The following is a 27,715-nucleotide window of genomic DNA, read 5'->3' on the forward strand; positions in this document are numbered from 1 at the left end:
TAGACTATGCTTTCTTTATCATATATATATATATATATATATATATATATATATATATATATATATATATTATTTACGTACTCTAGATAGAGTAAATTTAGATAAAATAAGGGTTGACTAGTTCATGTACTCCTTAAATAAGATAAAGAAAAATAAGTTTAGATAATAAGATAATGGTTGATTAGCTTTAGCGTACTAAAAAAGACTAGGATTGATAAGTTCCAATAAGGTCGATCTTATAAGAGGATAAGATACAAATTGCATTGTAGTTTGATGAATAAGGGGTATTATTGTATTTAACATCTTTTGACACAACTCCTTAACATGTGACAATTTAATTATAAGAAATGGAGAAAGTATTAGATAATAAGCTAAGATATTCAAATAATTAAGCTCAATAAAATGATTTCATATATATAATACGATAAATGAAAATTAGGTGAAAAAGAAAGCTACCTTAGCTCTTAGTTTAATACTCGTACAATATAAACAAAAATGTAACTTCAATGTGTATCACTAATTAATTTAACCTTAATTTAACAACCACAAAAACATATGATCAAATAGGGCCAACCATTTAATTTGCATAGGCTCTTCATTTATTATCTTACAAAGTTGGGTACAATGCTTAGCTCAAAGCTCATACACCTTAACTTTGATTTCTCTTCGCTTTGGCCCTCTTTATTTTGGTACTTTATTACAAAACTAAATACAAGCTAGACATGGAAAAGTAGTAAACATACACAGAAAAACACTTCAGATGTACTTGTACTTAAGCATAGGTAGCTCATTAGCGAGTAACTCAACAAACTCGGAAACCACTTTGAATAAGTTTTTGCTTGTCAAGGCTTTGATTTCATTGTCTGATGATGTTCCCGGCTTGTTCGAAGCACCACGGAACACAATGTGCTTCACTCCATTTGCAACAGCAGTCTGCAATAACATCAAGTAGTATAACAATTTATGTTACATGAGTTAGTTTCATCGTAATAATAAGTGTATGTACTCATGACTTGAAATAATGTATTATTGTTGAGGAAATCTTTGTAGATGGTTAAATTCAACAACACAGTTTTTGTAAATTAGGAAAATATTTTTTTGAAAAAAATTAAAGGTTTGATTGTATACTTCTCTAGCTCACACACTATATATGTTCGTTATTAATCTCAAGTCTTAAGTTGAGTCTTGGAATTTCAAGACTCAATCAACTTGAAACTTGCTTGAGATTTAGGAAGAAAAATGGGAAAAGTTTTAAACATAATTCTTAAGACTCTTAAAACTCAAGATGATGATGTCACCCCTTGGGGCTAAAATTGTTCTTAGCCTTAGAGATAAAACTCACCGAGACTGTGGCGGCGCTTTTCCTATCAACAGTGGAAACACCGAGTTCCTTGTTTAAGAACTTCCCATAAGCCTCATTTTGCACATATGAATCCGAAGATGATCCCTTTGCACCAAATTTAACACTTGGTACGTCCTTAGTGCACAACCTTCCGTTAATGCAGCTTTCAAGAGTAATATCCTGAAATAATAAAAACATACAATCAATTAACACATAATTCTATTAACAATATTCCTATCTTGATTCAAAACTATGAATTATTATATATTATGATCATATATACGTAGTACTGTGTATTGTAACGTAAGGTACGTACATTATGATATGCTTAGGGTCATTACGTACCTTTAGTCGAGAAGCAATTTTAAGCCATTCAGGATCAATGTAATACCAAAAGGTTTTCTTGTTAGAGCCTTTAGGTGTGTATTTGTTGATCTTTTGGAATTGTAAACTTGCTAGCTTGTTATCTCCTGCTTCCGGAACGTTGTAGTCTCCGATTTTCAATGATGGAAGATCATTCACCGCTTCCATTGTACGGCCTTCGTATTCCTGGAGGAAATGATGGATCATTTAATCAATATTAGGAGCCTGATCGACAGTTAGCCAAATAATTGCATCACAAATCACACATTTGTTTATTAAGCAGGGAACATGAATTGTATGTGTTCGAATACTTTTGGAGTGCCCAGGATCTTTAGTAAACATGTTATCGATGGTATAAAAATGTCAACTTCATCGATGGTATTTATTAAGGACAAATCTTAGCTTGAGTAGAAAAGGTGTAGTAGTATGTACCTCCCAGGTCCATGCACTAATGAAGGATGTTTCACTAAGCACTGCAACATCAGCAAGTTTTACTGAAGGGCTAATAGATGCAGCGTTCCCATAATCGATGATCCCTATAATTGGGAATGTGTCGACCAGCATTTGGACTGTTGAACTTACATGAGCCTACAAATATTGTGAAAAAATAATTATTAGCAATCATAATAATAATTTTATAATCAAACAACGTTCTTGTAGAGTTGGAAGGTCCAAATTACAACATGTGTGTGATCAATTGACACATAAACACAATGTGTGAAAAAACAAATACTTCCTCCGTTCAATTTGGAATATATGCTGTGGTCATTACACTTCCTCTTCCATCCGGGCAACACAACTAGTTGATTGGGGTATTGCAAATACTGCGTAATAAAGTTTGTTTCAATTATGATTTTTTTTCGTTTGATTATAAGAACTATTTGTATCTCTACTAGGGCAATATTGTCATGTACTTGTAGTGCTACTGTCATTCAATATTGTCATATAGAAACGACCTTAAATTAAGGTGGTTAGTTTTCGCGCTCCTCTTTTTCCCACAATTGAACAAGTCATATTACATGTACACATGTATATATTAAGCAATAAAATTGATGAGTTGATCGATACTATATAAATCTTACCATAGGTGCTAAAGCAATGACATAGATGGTAGGAACACCTTTGAAAGTTCCAATGTTAAAAACTCTTCCGGCTTTCTTGACGGACGTTTCAGGGACAAACATACCAGAATCCAAAAGTAACTGCTCATCATTAGCAGTCGATAAGATGAGCCCAACAAAACTACCACGGCGATCAAGGTTGGCGCCGGTTAAACGAGATTGCATGGTGTTGGGCACCATTGCAAGTAGGAGCCCCATAACCATGACCAACCCCAACATCTCACGAGCCATCTTGGTGTTTTTAGTGATTGTGTTTATGTTTGGCTAAGTTCACTAGACTAGCTTGGCTTACTTTGTTGTGATTTTAAGAGTGTAACGCTTGCCATTATATAGAACCTGCAGTGGGCCCTACTCCATAGATAAAGAAGTAAGGATTAAGTGGCTCTGGAAAATTCTAAAAAAAATGTGTTGGTTTCTTTTTTTTTTTTTTTTAATAATTTTTTATAGGTTATTGTTGATAATTATTACTTCGAGTATAAAGTTGTGAATTTAAGTTGATTTGTAAATTTAAAGTCACAACTAAAATTTGATACATTTGATAGAAAAATATATGCGTTGAAATTCAGTTCAGTTCAGTTCAGCTAAGTTCAGTTCAGTTCAGCTCAATTCAGTTCAGTTCAGTTCAGCTCCTAATTTCCTTTTCTTATAAAAAAATTTATTTCAGTTCAGCTCAGCTCAGTTCAGTTCAGCTGACTTCAGTCAATGAGAACAGGCCCTAAATATTAAAACCGTAGAATTGTATCAATATTTAAACTAATGATTGAAGCCCAAGATTTTATTTATACTTGTTAATCATTTAATAAGAATAAGATATAGCTAGAAGCATGTATGAAAAGAGTAGTATCACATACCAATACTCCCTATTAATTATTTATTCTTTGGACCATCAAATCAAATTAAATAGGCCTAGCTATTTCTTTTCGATTTAGAAGTACTCTATATTAAATTTTTACATTATGTTTTATCCTAGCCTAACCTAAATTTGTACTTCCTAATTTGAATTTCTCAAGGACAAGGCATACTTGGAGATTTTTTTGTCATTTGAGGGTATGTCGAATTTGCCTTAAGACGTGATGATTAAGGATGAATGAGATGGTTCCGAGCACTACGTATGACTCCTAAGGCCCTTTGGGAACCTATGTAAGTACTTGGATGCATAATCTCTGGGTGAAAAAATGATATATGGAAGCCAAATATGAAGGCTATAATACACAAGATTGGAGCCATTTAGGAGGTGTCTGGAGCTGATGTCGGAAATTCACGAAACACTACGGGATGCATCTCGGGGTCATATAATATTGTTTCGACTTATATATGACCATTATTCGGCTACGTAAAGACCCCGTGAAAGCATATAGCCAATACAAGAGGTGTGTACGAAAATGGTTACATTGGATGCCTAAAGGCGAATTGGATGGTTCAACCCATCCAATTAAACTCTTAGAGGGCATTAGGGTCCATGGTAAAAATCTCGGCAATTTTTATTTTCGGGAGAAAAAAAGTAAAAAAATTCAAAAATTGAAGGTTGTAATCCACGTTTTTGAGGAATTTTGAAGGATTTGCAGGGTCCGGTGTCAAAAAGTCTTGAAATACTAGGGTATATATCTCGGGGTCATATAATGTCGATTAGAACTATATATGATCATTATATGCTGCCATAAATGTTCGTGGTAAGCTTGACTTTATGAAATCTATGCAAGTTGTAAATGGGTAAATTGGATGGTTAAAGGCAAATTGGATGGTAAAACCCACCCAAATGGACTCCCAGAGGATATTAGGGTCCATGATAATCATCTCGGCATTTTTCTGGGCCAAAAAAAGTAAAAAATTATCAAAATTGAAGGCTATTATCCACTTTTTTGAGCAATTTTGGAGGTTTTGGGACCCTGTCTCATAAAGTCTTGAGATGATAGGAGATACATTTCAGGGTCATATAATGACGTTTGAAAACATATATTACCATTATATGTTGTCATAAATACAAGTCTTGAGTATTTCTTAAATAGTAAAACACATAAAATTACACGTGTATTATTACTCTTCATTATTAATGTTTCTTGCATCTATCACAACAAATATTTAATATGTACTATTCCTGTTATAATTTAGTACGGCCTATACTAAATGTTTGAAAAATAAGTTTTTCTTTTTTAAAAAAAAAAAAACAAAATTAATGGTCTGAAAATATAAGAACAAAGAACATGCTATAGGGGTGTGGAGATTGTAATGAAGAGGTGTGAACTGTACGTGAAGCAAGTATGTGCGATGGCTTTATGCTTAGCTTGTTTATATAGTCCTCAGTAGGCAGTAGCAAATGAGAGCTATTGAGGATTATCAAGGCACGAGCGCACGACTGCGCAGGCGTGCATGACTGCATGAGGTAGTTCGATTGAAGATAGATCGAGGTGATAAGATTATTTGGCTATGCTAATTTATGAGTGGCAACACTCGATCTGTGGCTCTGTGCCACTGCCTCAGCATTGCTTCGTACCGCGTTCAATGACTTCAATCGGTTGCCGCAATAAGGCCAGCTAGCATGTTGTTGAGCCTACGAGTAAACCCACATGTGAGTGGTGTGTTGTCCCACATTGGTTTAGTTTATAAGTTTAAGTTTGTATTGGGATGTGTATCCCACATTGAACAAATAAGAAAGTTGTGTCCATCTTATAAGGCTAAGGGGCTACTCCCCTCATTGCCAAATGGTTTTGAGGTGGAACCTCCTTGGTCGCATCAAGTGGACAACTGTGTTGGGTGTGGCCCAGGCCCGTTTATCACATGTCCATGCCTTGCATTGGCTTACCTATACTGTAAAGTTCCAGTACAAATGGACATTTTAACAACCATACATATGTTTATTTGCTTATGTATATGTCCTTATGGTGGTTATTAGGGCCGCGGAGGGGGAGGATATTTGTGGCGGATCGGAAGTCTTGGGTTTTCAAAAAACAAAAATTATTAAGAACTTTCAAAAATATAAAATGGACATGGACAACTCAAACAAAGCTTAAGAGCTTCCATACTTAAACCAATTGACAATAGTAGGTACTCCTCTACATTATAAAGTGGAATAATGTCTCATCTTTTTCCAATGTGGGATACTCACAAGTGAGCTACAATAAGTTTCAACAGTACTTAAAAAAAAATAAAAATAAATAAATTAATTAATAAAACCCTCAAGGATACAGGGTACTCATAGATGGTAACAAATCAAGGGAAATTTTTGCATCAGTACACGTTCCCCAGTCGCTCCATTTCAAAAATGTCCCAAACTTTTAACGCTTGTACGTGTATAACCGACATAGTTGAAGAATGAGGACGTACACTTACTGTTTTATGAACATGATAAGGAATTAGCGGCCACTAGCTAAAGGTTGTACTACCCTAATCTGCAATGGGCTTCAATTCTCACACGTTTATTATTGCTTTGTCTCATAAATTTTACTACGTACCTCCGTTTTTAAATACTTGCTCCATTTTTTCATGTGAAAATTAATAAAATATGAAGGTAGTGGATTAGTTGAGAAAATAAAAATTTGTAAAAAGCAAAAGTAGTGGAAGAATAGGAGAAGAGAGAATATTATGTTGGGTTCACTAAGTGTGAGAAATGAATTAAATATTGTAAAAGCTTTTCAAAAAAGGAAATGGAGTAAGTATTTATAAACGGTCGGAAATAAAAAGTAGAACAAGTATTTAAAAAACGAAGGGAGTAATATCTAAATAACAGATTATCTCTGTTATCCACTTTTAACAAAGTAATAATTATTACGGATTAACAACTATGGAGTATGAAAGATTCGTACAGGAGTTGTGGTCCTTGTGAAGTACTCCCTCTCTTTTTAAATACTTGCTCAATTTCTCCATGCGCGGAGTTTTAGGAGAAATTGAAGAAAGCAATAAAATATGGAGGTAGTGGGATTGGTGGAAAATAAAAAATTGTAAAAAGTAAAAGTAGTAGAGTGAATTAGAGGAGAGAGAATATATGTTGGGTCCACTATGTGAGAGAAATTAATTAAATATTGTAAAAACTTTTCAATAAGGAAATGGAACAAGTATTTAAAAACGGAGGGAGTATAAGGTTAAAAAATTAAGGTAAAAAATCTTCAATTTATACAATTATCTTGGTTTATAGTTTAATTTAAATAGTTAAATTTGAACCAGTAATTAAACACCATGAAGTAATTAGTAGATTTTTAGTACAAATGAAATCTTACAAATTTACCATACATAAATGAGTGATCTCAATCATTTTCACCGGTCATCGTATAACTTTAAAGCGGTAGGGTCAGATGCTTGTTATATATAACACGTTGAAATGTTGCATAGGACCAAATCTAATTAATTTTGATCATTTTCTTTGGCCCTCTATATACAGTACTGGTAAGTGGTAGACCCATTTACTTGTTTTCTATTCTCTAACACGTTTGATAGGAATGAGACTTTACAACCAGTAATGATGTGACCTCCATACAATTCATACACCGTAAAAAAAATTATTTGAATTAGGTCTAGACTATACGACTATACGTTAATTATTGTTGCACAAATCTCAATGTTCAAGTAGAGTGGCCTGGTTGCATGAGTTCATCGATACCTTTTAAACTACTACGTAACTAGTACCTGTATTAGCTTGGGTAATTCAATTAAGAGATGGTCTAAATTGAAAATCATACACACTACATACCGTAGTGTAATGGAATTGAACAAGAGAGACAAATTAGTAAGCATATCATAGTAATTAATTACTTAATTGGTATGGAAACTACATCACACAAATAATACGGAGTAGTTTTCTAAATTCATATCTAGAACATATTAATGATCAAGGCAATCATTTGCATTTAGGACTATTTGATTGTAGCTTATAGCATAACCATTGCACATTACATATACACTTATTTGAAATAATCTGAACTTATCTTAATTTATCTGAAATAATCTGAACTTATCTTAATTTATCTGAAATAATATGAACTTATCTTAACTTATTAAATCTTATTAAAACTTATATTTTAGTTGTAATTTGTAATTGAGTAATCCTTATTAGAATTTAGTTTACCTAAACTGAATTTAATTGGATTTATCTAAATTTAACTGAACTTATCTAAACTTATAACATCTGAAATAAGTAAAAATAAGGTGGTAGAACATACCCTAAAATGTGGCTCACTCAATGCAAATTATCAAATATGTGTTAGGAATTCGTCTACTGAATAAAAAATCTACAATATGGGACCAACTTTGAAAAAACGATGTTGAAATCAATTAAAGTGACATACTTTGACAATTGACAAACATTGCTTCCGTCCGATCTAACATAAATTTTTATGACACGTTTTTTAGGAAAGAAAGGGCTCTACTTACGCCCAAAAAAAAATATTAAATGAATAAATTAATTATAAAAAATACCTATAAAATAAATAAAAACATAATAATGAAAATTATGATATTTTCTCTGTTATTATATAATTAAGATGTGTTATATTCACCTGATATTCACTTAATTATATGAACTTAACTTACCTGAACTTATTACACTTAAAATAAATAAAAAAAAGGTGAACATCTGAACACACCCTTAATTAACACGTAAAAATTGGTACTATACCATTTAAAAAAAAGCTTAAGTGAAGTAATTTTATTAAACGGTTTACTGTAAAATCAAGTTAGAGGAACTTTATTTTATTCATGGAAATGTGCAAGTGGCGGACGATATATATATTGTAAAAAAATGGAAGGGGATGGTTGTGGGAGATCGAATACGCGGTCTTTTTTATCAAATGTAGTCTCTATCACCACTGCATCAATGTCAATTAGTATAGTATACTACATTATTTTAATTAATCTTTCTCCTCACATAATTTCTCCCTTCCATTTATCTCATCCATTATTACTCCATCCGCCCCTTAATTAGATGACTATTTCTCTTTATTATGTAAGTAATAAATGTTAGAAATAATCATCTAATAAAAAGACGAATGGAGTATTAATTATCTTTTACCGCATCCTTTATCTTCAAATTAATTATTAACCTACACTTCCTAATACTTCACTTACATACGATACGATAATATATCATTCACCTAAACGCTCAAACCCTTTGCCAATCAAATTTGTCTAGAAAAATGGAGGGTGTGAGAATTGCGACGACAAGATTAAACATTATCCAACTATAGTTGACGAGTGGTACTGGTACTAGATCAATGTACACTTCACACATGGAATTATATGAGCGGTCGTTCATATTTCTCTCACGTTTTCGGATATTGACAGTACTCGAATCTCTCACTCAATTGGCACACGTGGGTTATTAGAAAGATATTCTATCCACAAACTTCTTTTTTTTTTTTTTTTTTTTTTTTTTTTTTGCAAGAATTCTATTTATAAACTTCAATTTTTTTTTCCTTTCTTTTTCATGGAGTAAGTTCCATTGAACCTCAAAATAGATATAGACATATTCTTGAGGTTCAATCATTAGTTTAACTTTTTGGTTATTTTAGTCTATTATCATGTTTTATATTTTATCACGGAGTACGTATAAAGTAAAAGAATATGGTTTTTTTTAAAGATAGAAAGTAAAAAAAAGAAGGAAAAAATTAATGATTTTTGTATATATAATACTCTGTAGCAAAAGAAAGTCCTTTCATGTTAGAAATCTACTTAACACTTGTTAAATATTGGGGCATGCTTGGATTGAGGGTAATACATTAAAATGAATGTGAAAATAGGGAAGAAGGAGAGAGTGATGGTGTGATTGTAAGAAAATTATGTAGTGATGGTATGGTGTGAGGTGAAGAAAGAGGAATAATTATGTACCCTCATGTTGGGGGTAATAATTACACTAGGGGGAGGGTGGGTAACTATTCCTCCATATATCTCTTTTCCTCATGGCACAACAAACTACCTTATTTTATTTGTAAACACCATGTCTTATACAACAACAACTCCAATTACTTTTATTTTTCAACTTTGACTTTTATTACCCGCTTAATACATTACCTCCAATCCAAACATGCCCTTAAACTTAATGTGTAGTATGTAGACTAGAGAGATAAATACACAACCATTATTACATACTGAGTATATAGCTTACAAAAAAGTAGGGTTGGTCCAATAGTCTAACCAAAAAGATATTGTAGAAAATCTGATAAATCAATTTAAATGGGATTGCATACATAAAAAGTACAAGATAATAACAGTCACAATGTTCATTTTCTTCATCAATGATAGTAAGTTTTGCTCAAATAATATAACTTTAAGGTTGATGGAATTATTGATTAATTGACCACATCTACCTTTTGATTGTTCTTGTTAGCATCATAAAACTAGGTATCACTTAACGAAGTAGTGCTTCATTTTTATTCTATTTTTTTTTAAATTTTTTTTTTTTTTTTGAAGAAAGTGCTTCATATTCTATTACCTGAAGTACTGTAGTACATAGTGATTGACTTTGATCTTAATTGATTCACTAGTAGAGTAAATTTTGTTCTACTACATTATTCTTATCAAAATTGATGATTTATCGCTTACAATTACTTTTACAGAATGTTATTATTTAAGTTATTATTTAAGGTGAAGGAACCCGATCTTATTAGTTTTTTAAAATTTAAGATACAAGGTAAGAAACATGCCGCGCCCTAGAAAATAGCAGGTCCAAGCTTGTTTCATAAAGGTCTTTTATTTATGCGACCTACACCTACCAACAATGTCAACATTAAATTGGTGCCATGACTATGCTTCTTTGTGTTGCCAGTGTAGGGAAAACAGTAAAAGGAGAGGAGAGGATTGCATGAGATAGAGGAGATCGAAGACGACAAAGGAGACTTTGGGAAGAACGGGAGGGTTTTAGGGTCTATAGCATACTAGCTTAAAGATCTTTACTCTTTAATTAGGATGCCATTAGTATTTTATTAGCATAACAATAACGAAGCATTTCTTTTGAATGAAATTATTATTTATTTTATATTTTATTTTTACCTTGAGGATGAAATTGAAACAAATAACATATGGATGCCAGTAAAAATATCCCTTTTTAATTGCTACATACGAAGTATATAAAAAGATTAGAGGAAAATTTAAGAATTGAGAAATTCTACAAAAAAAATTAACATAGGCTTTTGTTGTTGGATAGATGCACCAATATTTTCAAAATCTTTATTCTTCTTAGCTTTTAGGTGATGCGGAATTGTACTCCCTTTTGTTCTGTATTATATTTCTCATTTCTATTTACATGACTTTAATGACGTATCATAAATCATTTATACCTTTAATTGTTTATTGACAAAGATTATAATAAATTAAAGTTGATACTATAAATTTGCACATTGAGATGAATTTAACAATATCTCACATAATCAATTTTTATAATAGTAAGAATTATATATCAAAATGTTCAAACTTCAAAGTGTGACCATGTATAAAGTAGAAATGTGAACAATAAAATGGGACAAAAGCAGTAAATTTCAATGAAATAGTGTTCTCTTTATTATAAACCATACGTTACCATATATTCAGTATTTCGTAATTCTGAATTACCTCGTACGGAGTATAATATAGTGGAATAATCCGTAATAATCCGTAACACAAGTTCAACCGATATGAACATCACTCCTTAGAATATTGTTTAAAATAACTGTGTACTCCGGTACAATTATTGTGTACTCAATGCAAGCAAATTTGTCAATTTTGAATATATTTATGAAAGCATGCAAATATATATAGTAGTACTTGAGTCCTTTGATTTGAGACCAAAATGGAAGCTCTTGATTTATTTAATCCAACGGAAAAGCTCAATACAGTCAAGTGTTACATTAGCCCAAAGCTCAAATTAAACAACATAACAATCTTTCTCTTCGATTCCCCCCTTTTGGTCCCTGTTTATTTTAGTTATCAACAAGCTAGCATAACTTAGTAGAATAAATAACTTCATTCTACTCAAATTAAGCCAGAGAAAAAAATAATAATAATAATAACAAGAAAAAAAACAAGGAAGCTGCAGATCGAAGCATGAAACTTAGTAGGTCATGGCGTAGTTCTTGATGGCAACTGGATACGCGGCGTCAACGAATTTGGCAACCGTCTTGAGAACATTTTTGGCAGTGACTTCGGACAACCTAGTTTCTGATGGACTTCCAGGCCTGTTTGATGCACCACGGAACACTATGTGTGGAACTCCGTTTGCGATAGCAGTCTGCAACGTAACGTAAGTGTACAAAATGTTACGGAGTGTATATTATACCAATGGTTATAGAACTTATATCGTAAACGTGAACTTTAATTAATTCTACTCATACGTATATGAATTATTCTTTTTAATCGTATTTATTTTAATAACATAGTGTCTTTGTATCAGTTGTATGAATAAATCACGTGAATATAGCCTAGTACGTTAGTACCTAATTTTGACATATTTCAAATTGACTATTTACATACTACCTTCGTTTTTTTATTAATTGACACGTTTTGAATTTAGCACTATTGAGTATTGACGCATATTTCTTTGACTATGTATTGTGATTTAGATGTGAACAAAAATATAGTCAAGTGAGATCTTGTTAGATTCGTTACAGTACATGTATATTTTCAAAATATTAACTTTTAAAAAATTTTGATTATCGGTAATTAAAGATATGAATGATGAATTTGTACATTGGCAAACGTGACTAAGGAAACGTGTCAACTAAAAAAAGGATAAAGTATTTGATTATTCTTAACCTTAAATATTATATGGATGTCAGTATCTATATATCTATTTATCATGGCACATATTTAAAGGAGTTACTTTCATGAAATGGCACCATCTAATAAGTGGACCATGCAGAAATTAATACTAATTTGAAATGAGAAAACTGACCGTGACAACGGCGGCACTTTCGGTTTCCACGGCGGAGACACCAAGTTTTTTGTTAAGGGCCTTTGCATAAGCGTCGTTCAACAAGTAAACATCAGCAGAACCAATTTTAACGTCGGGGCCGATGTGGACCGTAGGACGTTCACCGTAATTGATATCAGATGCAAGCTTAACCCAGTCGGAGTGGACGTTGATAAACAAGGCTTTCTTCTGCTTTGAGCTTGTTGATGTGTAAATCGGTGTCGATTGGTACTCAATACTGCCCAATGCATTTTCGCCCGCTTCAGGCAAATTGTAGTCTCCAAAACTCAAACTTGGCGCGGCCATCACTGAGTTGTCCGCCTCCGACTCGTACTTCTACACACAATCGTAATAAATAAACTCATTCAAATTAGTAATATATAGACCTAATTATAAAAAATAAAAATGCACATGTGAGTTGTTCCACGTGATAATCAAACATATAAATGTTCCTATATATGACAGAATCACACTAGATTTTTAAGTGATTAAAAAAATAAATAAATTATGTAGCAATTAATAGTGTAACTTCAAATTAAGTTAGGGACTAACAGAAAAACATAAATATGTGTCGTATCTCATTTATTTATCATAACTATAACATTATCATAACAAAAACATCCCATCTAATTTTTTATTTTATTTTTTTTATTTATCTTTTTTTTTTTTTTTTTTTTTTTTTTTTTTTTTTTTTTGAGGAAAAAAAACATCCCATCTAATTAATCATCAGTAAATTTAGTTTTAATTTTGAAAATTTATTTGTGATTTAAATATTTCTTTTTTTATCATACATGATTAATTATATGAATTATATCATGCGTGCATGCATGTGTATTCCAAAGGTAATTAGATAGCTCGATTTAAATTGTTAAATTCTCAGTTTCTTTGTAATAGTCATCATCAAATTCGATCCGATAGTTAATGTTTAGAAATAAATAGGACGAGGTACTGACCTGCCACGTCCAAGAACCGGTGTAGGCGACTTGTGTAGGCACAAGAACATCAGTAATGAACACCTTGTTGCTTACAGTTGCAGAAGATCCATAGCTGACGATCCCCGAAAGACGGAATGTATCTATAAGAATTTGCACGGTCACTCCTACATTGGCCTAAGTTTTCAATCGTCAAGATTAGTTAGTAATTTCGTAGATAAAGCATATATATATGTACTAATTATATGAAACCAAGATATATATACTCCGTAAAAGATTTTCGTAATTTCTCACCAATGGCTCCCCAGCTAAAACATAGATTGCTGGTACGTCATTGAACTTCCCGATGTTGAATTTTCTTCCTGCATAAGCAATTTATAATACATTTAATTTATAATACAATTAATTTAAAAAAAAAGAGCAAGAAAAAAAAAAACTAAAACATTTTTTTTTAATCTCAAGGTATATATTATGTTCCAAGCTTTATGTTGATTACAATATATAATATATATGTAGGTTAACCAATTTTATTTACTTATCGAAAGGCCGGAGAGGAAAGCATACCGGAAATAGTTAGGGAAGGGATAGATGTGTGAGGGGTGAAGTAAGTTGAGTTTTTAAGGAATTTCTCATCTCTTCCACTAGAGATGACCAGCCCTAAAAATGGGCCGGATTCAAGGTTGATCCTCTGAACAACACTAAAGAGAGGGTGGTCGACGTTCAATTGCGTGGATTCGGGCACCAAAACAAGGAGCCCTAGCACCAGCACCGCCAATTTCACTCCCCACATCTCACTAGCCATAGAGAATTTTTTTCGTTCAAGCTAAGACTAATTAAGGGTTAAGGATTTAGAAGAAGTATTGGTTGTGTGATGAACTTTGGTGCAATCCTAAGTTCCTTTATATAGACTTTTGAGATGAGTGATGTACGTAGTCATCTATGCATGAATGGATGACAATTATTCATCTCTCTCAATCAATGAAGGGAAAATAATTACCGTAATGTAACGATCCCCAAGGTAGTAAAAGGTCATAACTTGACAAAATAGGTAATTTGATACTTGCTGCATTTCCAAATAATTGCAATAATTGGACAGAATGCGTGCCAATAATGCACAAATTTACCCTTAATTATTTATATGCAATTATGTTCTAATAATAATAACACAATCACATATTTAAAAAAAATATGTAGTCATCATATAAATAGTATGTATCAAAGTCAATGATGCGAGTATGTCATCTTATTTGTTGAATCCCATTGTAGCCCACTTATGAGTGTCCCACATTGGAGAAAGAGGAGAGAATGTTTCACTTTATAAGGTAGAGGAGTACCTCCTACTATTGTCAATTGATTTTAGTATGGAAGCTCCAAAGCCTTGATTGTGGGCTAAATTCCCCTCCTCCTTGTTTGGGTTGCCCATGCCATTTCATATTGTTTCGAAATTTAACACTATTATAGTACTTCAATTCCTTCATTTTATTATATCAAAATCTGAATCAAGATTACGCTTTAAAACACTACAGTTTAGGCATTATTGAATAAATATTATTAATTATATAACAATTATACTGATACAGATGGAATATCTTTGCTAAGAGGTTTTTTATTTTTATTTATTATTATTATTTTTTTTAATCTTTGTTAAGAGTTTGCCTATTGAGTAAACAAAAAATAAATCTACAATTATTAGATAAACAATGAAAAAGTGTCGTTGAAATTAATTAAAGTGACATACTTTATTGACAAATACTCCATTTATCTTAATTTAACTATCATGAATTATTTCAACACAATTTTTAAGAATAAAAGGGATCTACTATACTTTGGAAGAAGGATAGAGGAAAATCATCAAAAAAAAAATGATAATATTACAATAATAAATTTAATTATGATGACAAGAGTAAAAAAATACTCTGTATATATGCGACTTAATATACAAATAAGTTCTCTTTGACCTTTGTCACTCCATTCTATTTCATCAATGTTCAAGTTTATACTCTATGTATCGCTCCTTCATCTCTATAATTCGTCTCGTATTAATTAATTGTTTTTGTTAAATTTTTTTTTAATACTACCTCCGTTACATATTATTTGCAACGATTAGAAATTCTAGAGAGATAGTAAGTTAGTAACTAGTAAGTGACTAAGTGGTACTCATAGTGCTCAAGAGTGAAGACAACTGAGCAGTGACATGATAAGACATTAACGAGCGATAATTGAGGATTGGTACTAAAATGTACACATGCCATTATATGTGTGGTCGTTACATATTTCTCTGAGACAACCCTAGAATCTCTTAGTCATTTGGCTCACGTGGATAAATTACAACTATATTTTATTCGATTATATTTATCTATATAATTGTCCTTTTCAAATATGATCAGTTTTATCTAGGTTAAATTAGGGTACTACGTACTAGGTCAACTAATTGCGTCTAGGTTCATTTTGACCCATGCATCAATGCATAAGATTAAAACCCCTTCCACTGCTCTTGCAAGTAGCAACTCTTCTAGACCCAAAAAAAAAAAAAAAAAAAAAAAAAAAAATAAAAAAACACCTAAGTTATACCTTTGACTTTTGTATTATTTGTATATTAAATTTTTATTACAAACATCAAATTTTATAAGTTAATAAATTAATATAAAGTTAAAAAAATTAAATTAATGGTCAAAATTAAACATTGACTTGTACGATATTTATTTATAGTATATATATAGATATGAAGATATATAGTAAGTGAATTTTTTAATAAAATTTAAATGAGAGTATGAGCCTTATTTGAAATTATTATCCATACAAAATGAGTCCAAGTTTAGGTATACTATATACATGGAGTGTTTCCTCTACTCCTCAGTCCTCCCATCCAATAATTCAAATGTCTCAAATGGCTAAGAGTATTAAGACGGACAACTATTCTGAAATTTTCTTCATGGAGGCGGATGCACAATGCTCTGTGCATCTGTTTTCTTTTTAAAAAGGCGGAATGAACATTTAGTTGTTCACTAAAGAACATACAGTTATTTAATAAAGAACATCTAGCTTTTTTATAAAGAACATCACACATAGTTGTATTGTATTGAACATATAGTTGTTTTGTAAATAACATATAGCTATTTTGTAGAAAAAAATCAAACTTTATGTTCTTTATATATATCTAAAGAACATCCGTAATATTAATAAAGAACATGATAATTAGAGGTGGTCAGCTTCAGCCTGGCCCGAAAATAAGGCGGGTTTGGGCAAGCCTAAAAATGCATTTTTAGATAAGAATCCAAACCCGACCCTATAAAATCCCGAAAAGCCCGCTATGTTTTCCGAGTTTGGGCACAAGATATTATGTTAAGGGCCAACCTGACCCGAATTAACATTATGTCACAAATAAAAGTACATTATATTGACAATCAAAGAACATGAAGATAAAGAACATTTTTTTTTTTTTGAAAACATAAAGAACATTATTTAACATTCTGTAACATGTTCTTTTCGGTTTAACTGAATGTTCTTTATATTTCTATACAATGTTCTTTACAATTCTACATTATGTTCTTTTCACATTAACTAAATGTTCTTTACAGTTCTATACAATGTTCTTTCCGCTTTTTTTTTTTTTTTTTAAGGGATGCACTATGCGGATCGTGTATCCGCCTGCAGGAACCACGCATTGATCAAAATGCGTCCATATAAACATACAAGCTGATCTTAATATAAATTATCCTTGAAAACTAAAATATCGAACAAAAGTTTGGCCCATGTTCTTAATCTAGAATGAAGTCCAATGCTCCTACTCTCCTAGCCCACCCTTTCCCCTCTAAAATTGGCCCAAAATCTAAATGGTTTTGGGCTGGAAATATGAACTTTCATCTATCTAATTAAAACACGGTCATTAATTAAAAATTAAGTTTAACTCTATAAAAATAATTTATAAGCGTTGGTATTGAGCAAGTCGACTTATTTCATCTATGATTTTTTATCAATTTCATAATTTGGTCAGCATAAATGAATAATAGTTGAATAATAATAATGCACAATTTCACTAGTTGACTTTATTGTTCCAAGCCTTCTAAATAAAAACATCTATGAAACATTCCATAGATTTTCTCTTTCTCAATTTACTAGCCATAATGATTTCCTTGAACATTCCAAATAAGTTCTTGTTTACCTTGGTACCATTATTTTCATTTATATTTTGTGCTACTGCACAAAAATGTAAAGACTACCAATGTAATGCAAACTTATTTGGGCCTGAAATCCGATTCCCATTTCGAGCAGTCGATTATCAGCACAAGTCTTGCGGCTACTCTGGATTTGATGTTCATTGTAATGGAACAAAAGCAACACTCGAGCTTCCTAACTCGATCACATTTGAGATCGATAGAATTTCCTATGACGAACAAAGTGTTGTTCTCAGTGATCCTGATGGGTGCTTGCCTTTGAAAATTCTCTCTCTTGATTTGTCCACCTCTCACTTTTACGCCCTTTATTATCAAGAATTCGCGGTCTTTAACTGCTCGGGCTACTTTGATGACGGGGAACACAACAACACTACATACTACGAATTACACAAAGTTGATTGCCTAAGTGGTTCAAGTTATACTGTTTACTCTGTAAACGATAATTGGGCTGTTTCTCTTTTGTCAACTTGCCATTGGATTGCAAATGTTAGTGTTCCTGATTTTGATGGATATTTATATACTGCAATTCTTAACAATGACTCACCGTTTACTCTTCATTGGGATGAGCCAAAGTGTAGAGAGTGTGACATAATCAACCGGCGTTGTCGTGTTAGAAGGGATTCTACTCATGAAATTGAATGCACGTCCAAATTTTATTCAAGTTCTACAAGTGGTAAGATGTTAAATGTTCTTTTTCCCAAATCTTATGTCTTTCTAACATTTCAAATAAAATCATATACCATTAACTTTTTGTATGATTTTATATCTTTTACCGCTCCATCTTTAATTTGTGGCTTATTGAATTGATTGATATCAATGCTTTAATATAATAGCACAAATGTTTGAGATTATTAGTTAATCTTAGAGTTTGTACTAAATAACTACTAATAAATTTTATTGTGGTTGTTGTCGTTGTTAATAGTTTTCGACTCAGAGACAAGTAGCAAGGCTTTTATACTTTCCTTAGGGATTGGTTTACCGGTGTTTCTAGTGGCTATATTTAGTCTGTTACGGTGGTATCAACAACGAGGTCGAGGGCAGAGAAATGATGAGCCAACTATGGGAAGTATAATGAGGCAGCGCAATCATACTACTACAGGAATCAGCCAAACCATATTAGATTCCTATCCAACTATTGTTATTAGTGAGGGCGGTCAATTGAGCACTCTTGATAATAATACTTGTCCAATATGTTTGTCGGAATATAAGATGAATGAAGTCTTGAAAATTTTACCTCACTGTCTACATCGCTTCCATGATGCTTGCATTAATCAATGGCTTGTCCTAGATGGTACATGTCCAATTTGTCGAGTTATTCCAAGTCATCAATCCAGCACATAGACATGCTCTCAAGATCAAGAATGAATATGCTACTGATAGTGTGTAATGTGTAGATAATACAGTATCATCATGTGTTTATTGTGCTATAGTTATATGCTTAAATTATGTACAAATATGTAAGTACCTGAATTATTGAATTATACTTCTTTAAAACCTTGTAAAAATCAGGTCAGTATGACAAAAACTGTTTGTTACCATTTTTTTTGACAGAGGTTACCCTTTCTCTTAAAGCAGAGGAACGGTTTAAAGTGAACTTTTTCTTTAAATTTGGATAAAACTAGATCTAGACTAAACTTTTTTATTAACATGAACCAAGAAAGTGGTAGTTTACAAAACCAAATCATCTCTTAATGCAGTGTCCTATGTACTGTGATAAGTCTAATAATAGATGTAAAAGTTTGAACATTAATGTATAAGTTTCAATTTTATTATTGACAAAAAATTATTGTGGTATTATTTCTCGATTTAGTGACAAGAGACACAGTACAAGGCCACTTTCATATGTCGTCTATTGCTTAAGAACGGAGAAGATATCAACAATATACCAAAGCATTGCAGGCAATCCATTTGATAAAACAAATGATGGAGTTTTATAGGGTAAAGAAGAAAGATCTTCATATGGTCTTTATTGATTTAGAGAAGGCATATGACAAGGTGCCAAGAGAGATACTTTGGTGGGCAATGTTGAAGAAAGGTATCCCACGAAGGTATGTAGACCTAGTTAAGGATATGTATCGGGATGTGTCAACAAATGTGAGGACATGCGGAGGGTTGACAAAAGATTTCCCTATTACAATCGGATTGCATCAAGGGTCTGCATTAAGCCCTTTTCTTTTTGCAACGGTTCTAGATGAATTAACTAGACCAATTCAAGATGAGGTTCCATGGTGTATGCTGTTCGCAGATGATATCGTTTTGGTGGATGAGACTAAGGATGGGGTTAATGTCAAGTTGGAGCAATGGAGGCAAAGGTTGGAATCTAGAGGGTTTAAGCTAAGTCGGAGTAAGACTGAATATTTGGTATGTCGTTTTGGCACTCAGAGGGGGACAAGCAATGAAGTGGTGAGTTTGGATGGAAAGGATTTGACCATGAGTGAATGTTTTAAGTACCTAGGGTCGATCATCCAGAAGAATGGTGACATTGATCAAGACGTGACCCACAGGATTAAGTCAGGGTGGCTTAAATGGAGAGCGGCCACGGGAGTGTTATGCGACCGCAGCATTCCCTTAAAGTTGAAGGGAAAATTCTACAGGACTGCCATAAGACCAGTGTTGCTCTATGGTACAGAATGTTGGGCTTCTAAGAAAGAGCATATTAAAAAGATGGAGGTTACGGAAATGCGCATGTTAAGGTGGATGTGTGGAAACACTTTAAGAGATAGAATCAGAAATGAGGTTATTCGCAAGAAAGTAGGTGTGGCGGGCATTGTAGATAAATTAAGGGAAAATCGTCTGCGTTGGTTTGGACATGTAAGACGGAGACCCGAGGGTGCACCGGTGCGAAGAGTGGAAGAGTGGGACCATGGAGGGATTAAACGAGGAAGAGGGAGACCAAAGATGACTTGGTTGGAAGGAGTGAGGAAGGATATGAAGTGCATGGATTTACGTGAGGATGAAGTTTTGGATCGTAAGGGATGGAGGAGAAAGATTTATGTTGATGACTACACGGAATAATCAAATTTGGTTCATGTTAGCCGACCCCACTTTTGGGATTAAGGCTTTGATTGATTGATTGATTGATTGATTGATTGCAGGAATTAAAAACTTCATGATCCGAATGTTTCAGCTTTGACTCATAATAAACAATACTTTGTATATGCTAATATAAGCTACTTGCAATATTTAAGTACTTTAGGGAACTCTTAAATAAACATGAAAGAACCAAAATCAATAGTTAATTTCCAGTTGCTTGAGCTCACGCGTTGAGATACAAGACTAAGTATATCTAAGGATCATGTGCTGATGAATTCAATTCTTTTGTTTAAGTCCTTTAATTTTCAGGCAGCAACATAGTGAGTAGTGGTGACTAATTAAGTTTGTTTGATTATTTCTGTACATTTATATTACAATAATTGTGCTCCATTAATCTTTAGTCATGAACAAACTAATGATAACTATCAAACTTATGTTCTCATTTCTATTACCATTTTTCCTTTTAGTTGCATCTAAATCTAATACTGCAGACACCCAACAATCGTGCTTAGAGTCCATTTGTGGGCGACACAATGGACACCTAACCATCCGATTCCCCTTCCGCCTTATAAACATCCAGCCCGAATCCTGTGGCTACCCCGGCTTCAATTTATTCTGTGATGCCTCTAACAAGACCATTCTCCACCTCCCAAATTCCGGAAACTTTTCAGTTCAAGCAATAGATTACCAGAGGCAACAAATCACACTTAGTGATCCCGACGATTGCCTACCTAGAAGATTTCTTTCCGGCCTTGATTTTTCTCATTCTCCATTCCTTTTCAAACAAGAAGATTACTTTTTTCATAATTTTTCCTTCTACAACTGCTCAGAAAAAAATGAAAACTATACCGGTTTTGAGCGTAAGGGTAAACTCGGTTGTCTAAGTACAGTCCCTAATTTTGCCATTATTGGTAATGATCCTGATTACTTTGCTTCTTGGTTTGAGTCATGGTGCGAAGTAATTAAGAACATAAGAATTCCAAGTGATACTGTCAACGAGTTGTCTCGTCTAAGACCACAATTGTTGCTTGGTTGGGATAAACCGAGCTGTGGACTTTGCGAAGGGAATGTTACACGATGTGTGTTCAAACGTGACACTAGTACTCTTGAAACTACGTGCATTCGTTTTGGTCCTCCAATTGGTAAGCTCTCTCTAGCTTTAAAACTTGCAACCAATTTTCTCGATCTTTTGTGTTAGACTAAGTTCTCAAAGAAGTTGATGATGTATGTGATTTTGCTACTTTATAACTTTCAATTATGTAGTCATGTACTTATGTGTATTATATGCTACTTTATACTTATTATGACCATTTGTATATATGTGAGTTTGCTAGTAGCTTATATTTCTCCTATCTATTATGTAGCAAGAGAGCTTTCGAAGAATGCATGCTATGCAATTGGATTTTCGGTAGGCCTTGGTGTACCAGCAGTTCTACTCATTGCTCTGATACTTTATAAAAAGGTAACTCGGTCTCGTCGTAGAGCAGCAGCAGATCAAAATGATGGGAGAACTTCTGTTGACACGAATTTGCAAGGATGGTTGATCTGATATTGTTTCTATATAGCTAACATTTGATGAAGTTTATATATATGTCTGTAAGTATATATGTTTATTTGTTCATATAGGCTGTGAAAATTGTAATGGTCTAAAATGTTGTCCTCTTGTCACATGCAAGTTTTATGTAAAATGCTTTGCACGCACAATTGTAAATTAATATAAGCTATTATACTAGCAATTAGTAATGGAGATGAAATTTGATAATTAGCTAATTAGCCGAAACTGACTTAGCTGATAAGACAAATTCTAAGACAAATATATATTATTATTCAACTCCTTTTGCATGCCCCCGGTTTACAATAATTTTATTGTACATCGAACATTTTTGCGAAAAGTGACCCTTTTTCTTTATAAAAGTGACCCTTTTTCTTTACAAAAGTGACCCTTTTTATTACAAAAGTGACCCCTATTTTCACAAAAGTGACCTTTTTTCTTACAAAAGTGACCTTATTTTTTACAAAAGTTACCCTTTTTTTACACAAAAGTGACCCTTTTTTTTACACAAAAGTGACCCTTTTTTTTCACAAAAACAGAGTATCAAAATAAAAAAAATAAACACAAAAGGCAAAAGTTTTTGTTCTATAACAATCATCACCTCTCAGTTTCGAAAGTATTGTTCTTGAAGTTGCAATTTCAGTCCCAGATGATATCACACCCTCTCCCACTTACCACCTTCTTCCTAACAATACAATACATTTATCCTCCATCATATTCACTTTCTTCAAAATTCAACCATCTTTCTTCTACAATTAGCAAGTATTTTCCTCCATTTTTTCTCTCCTTTAATGGTGAAATCAATTAAGCTTGAGAACAACAACCCTTCCGAAGATCCGCCAAACTCCTCCGACCCGAATTCCTCCCTTGCGTCCTTCGTCGTTACCCGTTTCTCTCTCATCTCGACCTCTTTCCCTGTCCTCGAATCACTGACACCCACCTCCAAATCACTGGCGCCGGAATTGGGGGAGGGGGGGTCAGCAAGGTCGAATCGGAGGGGGACGCCGGATTCTTGGGAGAAGCTAAGGGAGTGGCGACGGTGGTGGGTGTTTTTCTCGGTGATGAAGTTGCCCAGCCAGCCCGATTTACACTAATTTAGTGTAAACCGGATGTTAGTAAGAGTTTGTGATTATTATTATTATTATTGGTAATTACACTAATCATTCCTTTACATATATGTACTCAATCCGCCTCAAAATAACTAACACGTTTAACAACTCCTTACAAAATGTTAAACTCGAGTATCCTCTGATCTATTCCTAATTGGTAAAATCGAGTAACCAAAACACAAGTACCCGATTTTACTGGATCAGGTCATGTACCAGTGTTTCAACTACCTAAAAAAGCGGGTACTCGATTATGAACATCCCTAGTTTTTAGAGAGCTACAAGGGCGGGTGATAAGAATTGATCTCAAGATCTCTTGGCACTAGAAGGGGAGCTTTAACCACTTGAGCTATCTCTCGCTCTCACTCTCAATTATATGATTAGGTTTTCAATAATTGGGATTGAGTTTAATTCTATGAAATTAAGTCAAAAGTCTTGGTGTTGAGCATGTTTACATTCATAATTTGGTCAACGTAAAAGTTGAACAATGCACAATTTCTCAAATTGACTTAATCCAAGCATGCTAAATTAAAACATCAACGAAACATTCTCCCAAAAAAAAATTAAAATAAATAAATAAATAAATAAATAAATAAAATAAACACTTCTACGAAACATTCCATTAGTTTTCTCTTCCATCATTCACTAGTCATGATTTTCTTCAACCTTCTAAAAAAGTTGTTGCTTATTTTGGTACCATTGTTTTCATTTATTACTTATGCCATTGCACAAAAATGTGAACACCACCAATGTGATCCAAGCACTGAAGCGATTGGAATTCGATTCCCATTTCGAGAAGTCGATCATCAGCCTAAGCCTTGCGGTTACCCTGGATTTGATGTTCGTTGCAAAGGAACAAATGTAACAATTGAGTTTCCTAACTCGGTCACACTTGGAATCGATAGTATTTATTATGAAGAACAAATTGTTTATCTCTGGGATCCTGATGGTTGCTTGCCTTCAAAACTTTTCTCTCTTAACTTATCCACCTCTCACTTTTATGCCCTTGATTACCAAGTATTCACGGTCTTTAACTGCTCAGGCTACTTTGTTGACTCAGAATACAACAACACAACAAGCAACGAGTTGCACAAAGTCGAATGCCTTAGTGGTTATAGCTTTACAGTTTACGCTGTACAATCTCTTTGGGCAGTTTCTCTTTTGTCATCGACTTGCCAATTAGTGGTTGCAAACGTTAGTGTTCCCGGTTACAGTGATGGTAGTAAATTTTATGATTTCTTTAACGATGAAACAGAGATTAGTCTTTATTGGGATGAGCCAAAGTGTGGATTGTGTGAGAAATTACATCGGCATTGTGGTGTTAATAATTCTACTCATAGAATCGAGTGCACAACGAGCCAAATTCCAAACTCAGGTTAGCCTTTCTTGTATACATGTATTCCAATTTCTTTTGCTCTTACTTCCTGACATGTCGAATTTTCAACTAAATTTCATCAATTCAAATACAAGTAGCTTCTAAAAATGTTTACAAGGGTATGTACGACATTACGAGTAGTGTACGACTCTGTACTATGTATGAATGTATCCTATCTCCTATGTGCCATATTCTCCAATTTAATTCTCAGGGTTTTTTTTATAGTCAATTAATTTCCGGATTAATGAATTAACTAACAAAATCGGTGTCTTTGCCCAAAACTTTTAATCAAGTTTGCTTTAAACTAACATAGCTTTATCCCATGCATAAAATGCTAAGATAAATAATTTTAGTAAGTATGCATGATGTCTATTGACTTTATTCTCCCTTTTTAAGGCACGGACTAAAAAGGAAAATTGAGCAAATATCAAAGATTGAAGGTGGTGTAAAAAATTACAAAGTTCATTCATTATCTTGATCTTATGAGTGATTTTTGACTTTTTGTTTGATCTATTTTGAAAACTAATATTTCATATTTAAATTTTCTCATTACTTAGGGGGGAATCTCAAGTCTCTTGTACTTTCTTTAGTAATTGGATTACCGGTGATTCTGGTGGCTCTATTTGTTTCCATGGCATGGATTCAACGTCGAATGCAGAGAAATAATGTATCAGCTACGGGCAATACATGGAGGATGCGGAATCATACGACGATAGGAATCAGCCAATCCACATTAGATTCCTATCCAACTGTTGTCATTAGTGAGAGCGGGCAATTGCCCACTGCTGATAATAATAATTGTCCGATTTGTTTGTCAAAGTACAAGATCAACGATGTCTTGAAGATTTTACCTCACTGTCTACATCACTTCCATGTTGCTTGTATTGATCAATGGCTTCTCCTAGACGTTACATGTCCAATTTGTCGAGTTGCTCCCCTTTAATCTATCTCATTTTCAGACGCTCAAGTTACTAAATGCTACTGATAATATTAATGTTAGGCACAAATAGACCTTGTATGTATGCTGTCATTATGTGCTATAAATATCATTTGTTCAAATATAATATGAAGTATGTACGTGGATTAGTGAATTTTGTCTACTTATACTTCAAAGATTTGTAATTTATCAATTTGGGTGTGTAAAGGGTTAAACAAACTCATGATATAAAAAGGTTTTCATGTTCAAGCCACAGAGCTATGTATAGTTAAGGTTTCGCTTTGAATTTAATACGTGGAGTTATTACTTAATTAATACAACCACCAAATCAAACTAAATAGAGTAAATAACTCTTTTGAACTCAAGGATACAGAGGTACGATCCTATAGAACAGATCCTGTTCAAGTAAGGTTGTAGAGTCATGTCATCATGATCCAAATGTTTCAAGTTTTCAGCTATATGACCCGGAATAAACTACACTTGTATATGCCACTAGCTTAGAGATCAGTAACATCATAATTCTTAAGTACTTCTATAATCTGTTTATTTAAACACCGACAATTTCCAATTGATCACATTTACGCGTTGGGATATAAGACTAAGTATATCTAAACAGCATCATTGGCTAAAACTATATGAAATACTGATGAATTCATCAATTCTCTTATAAAGTATTTCTGAAAAAAGTCTACACATACTATTCCTTAATCTGACTTGCGCGCCGCATCATCGTTAATGGTGACTCTGACTCTGTTTGTTTGATTACTTCAATACTTATGTACATTGTAATTTATGTTACAGTAATTATTATACACCATCACTACTACATAAACGAGCAAAAGCAACGGTCAAATGCAACGGTTAAATCTAATACAACGGTTTAATGCAACGATCATAGCTAGTACAACGGTCTAATGCAACGGGTAAAGCTAATGCAATGGAATTTTTGCCTATTGTAACAGTTTTAACATAACCGTTGCAGTAGCTCTTCATATGCAACGAATTTTTTGCCTTCTGCAACGGCTTTAAAATGACCGTTGCATTAGTTGCTCCATATTAAATTATCAAGTGCGTGTCTTTCTTGATCGAGCAAAATTACGGAGTAGTAGTAAAATAAAGAGTACCCAGATCTAACTCGAGAAACCCAAATACGGAATTCCAATAAAACCCATTTCTTCTCCATTGAAACTCGAATCTCTCTCCTCCATTGAAACTCATTCTCTCTCTTTCTCCTCCATTGAAACTCGTTCTCTCTCTCTCCTCCATTCTCATCCCTCGATCTTCATCCTCAATCTCTCATCTCTTAATTCTCAAACACAAATATCTTTTCTTCGATTCTTAGGGTTTTGAAGTTGCCTAAGATTGGAGAAGCTTTTATCGGGTCTCGCTCCTCGCTCCTTGTCCTTCTCGCCTCCTTCACCAGGCCACACTCTGTCACTCCCAAGAGTCTCAGCTCTCCTCTAGTCCTCTTGCTTCGTCGTCGATACCTCTTGAAAAGGGTAATTTCTAGATCTGAAGTTCCAAACTTCTAAATTTCGTACAATCTAGTTTAAATTTCTAATATTTGTGTTGATTTTCGTAGTATCTCGTTTAATTATCGATTTTTGTTAGATTATTAAGGGTTTAGATTTCATATTTCGTTGTTATTGTTTGTGAATTGCTATTTTGTGTGTACTTGAAAATTTATTTCAGTTTTATTTATAAATTATAGTATGTTGTGATTAGTTTCCAATTAATAGTAGTCTAAATATAATTGGGATAAATGGTGCTTGTTAATATTATTGAATTGTTAGCTTTTTTGGTTTGTAATTAATTAATTAAATTGTTATTTGCGTGTGACATGCTGATGAATCATCCATGTGGATGAAGAATTGGATTTTGTGGTTTGCGTTGTATTTTGATTTTACTTCT

The 27,715-nt window shown here is 33.2% G+C and overlaps 5 protein-coding genes across 5 annotated transcripts; 3 read left to right on the plus strand and 2 right to left on the minus strand.

The window, feature by feature from the left end:
* Positions 1-678: 678 nt before the first annotated feature.
* LOC145606626 (bark storage protein A-like) lies at positions 679-3,094 on the minus strand. Its single transcript, XM_081662434.1, has 5 exons — positions 2,788-3,094; positions 2,138-2,293; positions 1,688-1,891; positions 1,343-1,522; positions 679-933 (listed from the first exon to the last, which is right to left on the minus strand). Exons 1-5 carry the CDS (start codon positions 3,055-3,057, stop codon positions 757-759), a joined length of 987 nt encoding a protein of 328 aa, XP_081518560.1. The 5' UTR covers positions 3,058-3,094; the 3' UTR covers positions 679-756.
* Positions 3,095-11,618: 8,524 nt separating this feature from the next.
* LOC145609278 (bark storage protein A-like) lies at positions 11,619-14,472 on the minus strand. Its single transcript, XM_081664803.1, has 5 exons — positions 14,191-14,472; positions 13,921-13,988; positions 13,648-13,803; positions 12,677-13,030; positions 11,619-12,013 (listed from the first exon to the last, which is right to left on the minus strand). The coding sequence occupies exons 1-5, from the start codon at positions 14,426-14,428 to the stop codon at positions 11,837-11,839; spliced, it is 993 nt and encodes a 330-aa protein (XP_081520929.1). The 5' UTR covers positions 14,429-14,472; the 3' UTR covers positions 11,619-11,836.
* A 3,278-nt stretch (positions 14,473-17,750) lies between these two features.
* On the plus strand, positions 17,751-19,142 carry LOC145607498 (putative RING-H2 finger protein ATL21A). The gene is made up of 2 exons (XM_081663131.1): positions 17,751-18,474; positions 18,724-19,142. The coding sequence occupies exons 1-2, from the start codon at positions 17,751-17,753 to the stop codon at positions 19,140-19,142; spliced, it is 1,143 nt and encodes a 380-aa protein (XP_081519257.1).
* Positions 19,143-21,237: 2,095 nt separating this feature from the next.
* On the plus strand, positions 21,238-22,383 carry LOC145607500 (putative RING-H2 finger protein ATL21A). The gene is made up of 2 exons (XM_081663132.1): positions 21,238-21,976; positions 22,199-22,383. The coding sequence occupies exons 1-2, from the start codon at positions 21,238-21,240 to the stop codon at positions 22,381-22,383; spliced, it is 924 nt and encodes a 307-aa protein (XP_081519258.1).
* A 1,760-nt stretch (positions 22,384-24,143) lies between these two features.
* Positions 24,144-25,810, plus strand: LOC145607501 (RING-H2 finger protein ATL22-like). Its single transcript, XM_081663133.1, has 2 exons — positions 24,144-24,867; positions 25,425-25,810. The coding sequence occupies exons 1-2, from the start codon at positions 24,144-24,146 to the stop codon at positions 25,808-25,810; spliced, it is 1,110 nt and encodes a 369-aa protein (XP_081519259.1).
* The last annotated feature ends 1,905 nt before the right edge of the window (positions 25,811-27,715 follow it).

Source organism: Chenopodium album, chromosome 23 (assembly GCF_948465745.1).
Source record: "Chenopodium album chromosome 23, dcCheAlbu1.1, whole genome shotgun sequence".
NCBI classification, from domain to species: domain Eukaryota; kingdom Viridiplantae; phylum Streptophyta; class Magnoliopsida; order Caryophyllales; family Amaranthaceae; genus Chenopodium; species Chenopodium album.

What these genes read in the sequence shown, in the direction of transcription:
- LOC145607500 (XM_081663132.1), top strand. Translation starts at nt 21,238, where the DNA reads ATGAACAAACTAATGATAACTATCAAACTTATGTTCTCATTTCTATTA. An exon ending in TCGTTTTGGTCCTCCAATTG is followed by an intron (nt 21,977 to 22,198) that starts GTAAGCTCTCTC and finishes TCTATTATGTAG; the next exon opens with CAAGAGAGCTTTCGAAGAAT.
- LOC145606626 (XM_081662434.1), bottom strand. Translation starts at nt 3,057, where the DNA reads ATGGCTCGTGAGATGTTGGGGTTGGTCATGGTTATGGGGCTCCTACTT. An exon ending in AAATTGCTTCTCGACTAAAG is followed by an intron (nt 1,523 to 1,687) that starts GTACGTAATGAC and finishes TTATTATTTCAG; the next exon opens with GATATTACTCTTGAAAGCTG. An exon ending in AAAGCGCCGCCACAGTCTCG is followed by an intron (nt 934 to 1,342) that starts GTGAGTTTTATC and finishes ATGTTATTGCAG; the next exon opens with ACTGCTGTTGCAAATGGAGT.
- LOC145609278 (XM_081664803.1), bottom strand. Translation starts at nt 14,428, where the DNA reads ATGGCTAGTGAGATGTGGGGAGTGAAATTGGCGGTGCTGGTGCTAGGG. An exon ending in TTTTAGCTGGGGAGCCATTG is followed by an intron (nt 13,804 to 13,920) that starts GTGAGAAATTAC and finishes TTGAAAACTTAG; the next exon opens with GCCAATGTAGGAGTGACCGT. An exon ending in CCGGTTCTTGGACGTGGCAG is followed by an intron (nt 13,031 to 13,647) that starts GTCAGTACCTCG and finishes GATTGTGTGTAG; the next exon opens with AAGTACGAGTCGGAGGCGGA.
- LOC145607498 (XM_081663131.1), top strand. Translation starts at nt 17,751, where the DNA reads ATGATTTCCTTGAACATTCCAAATAAGTTCTTGTTTACCTTGGTACCA. An exon ending in TTATTCAAGTTCTACAAGTG is followed by an intron (nt 18,475 to 18,723) that starts GTAAGATGTTAA and finishes CGTTGTTAATAG; the next exon opens with TTTTCGACTCAGAGACAAGT.
- LOC145607501 (XM_081663133.1), top strand. Translation starts at nt 24,144, where the DNA reads ATGATTTTCTTCAACCTTCTAAAAAAGTTGTTGCTTATTTTGGTACCA. An exon ending in GAGCCAAATTCCAAACTCAG is followed by an intron (nt 24,868 to 25,424) that starts GTTAGCCTTTCT and finishes CTCATTACTTAG; the next exon opens with GGGGGAATCTCAAGTCTCTT.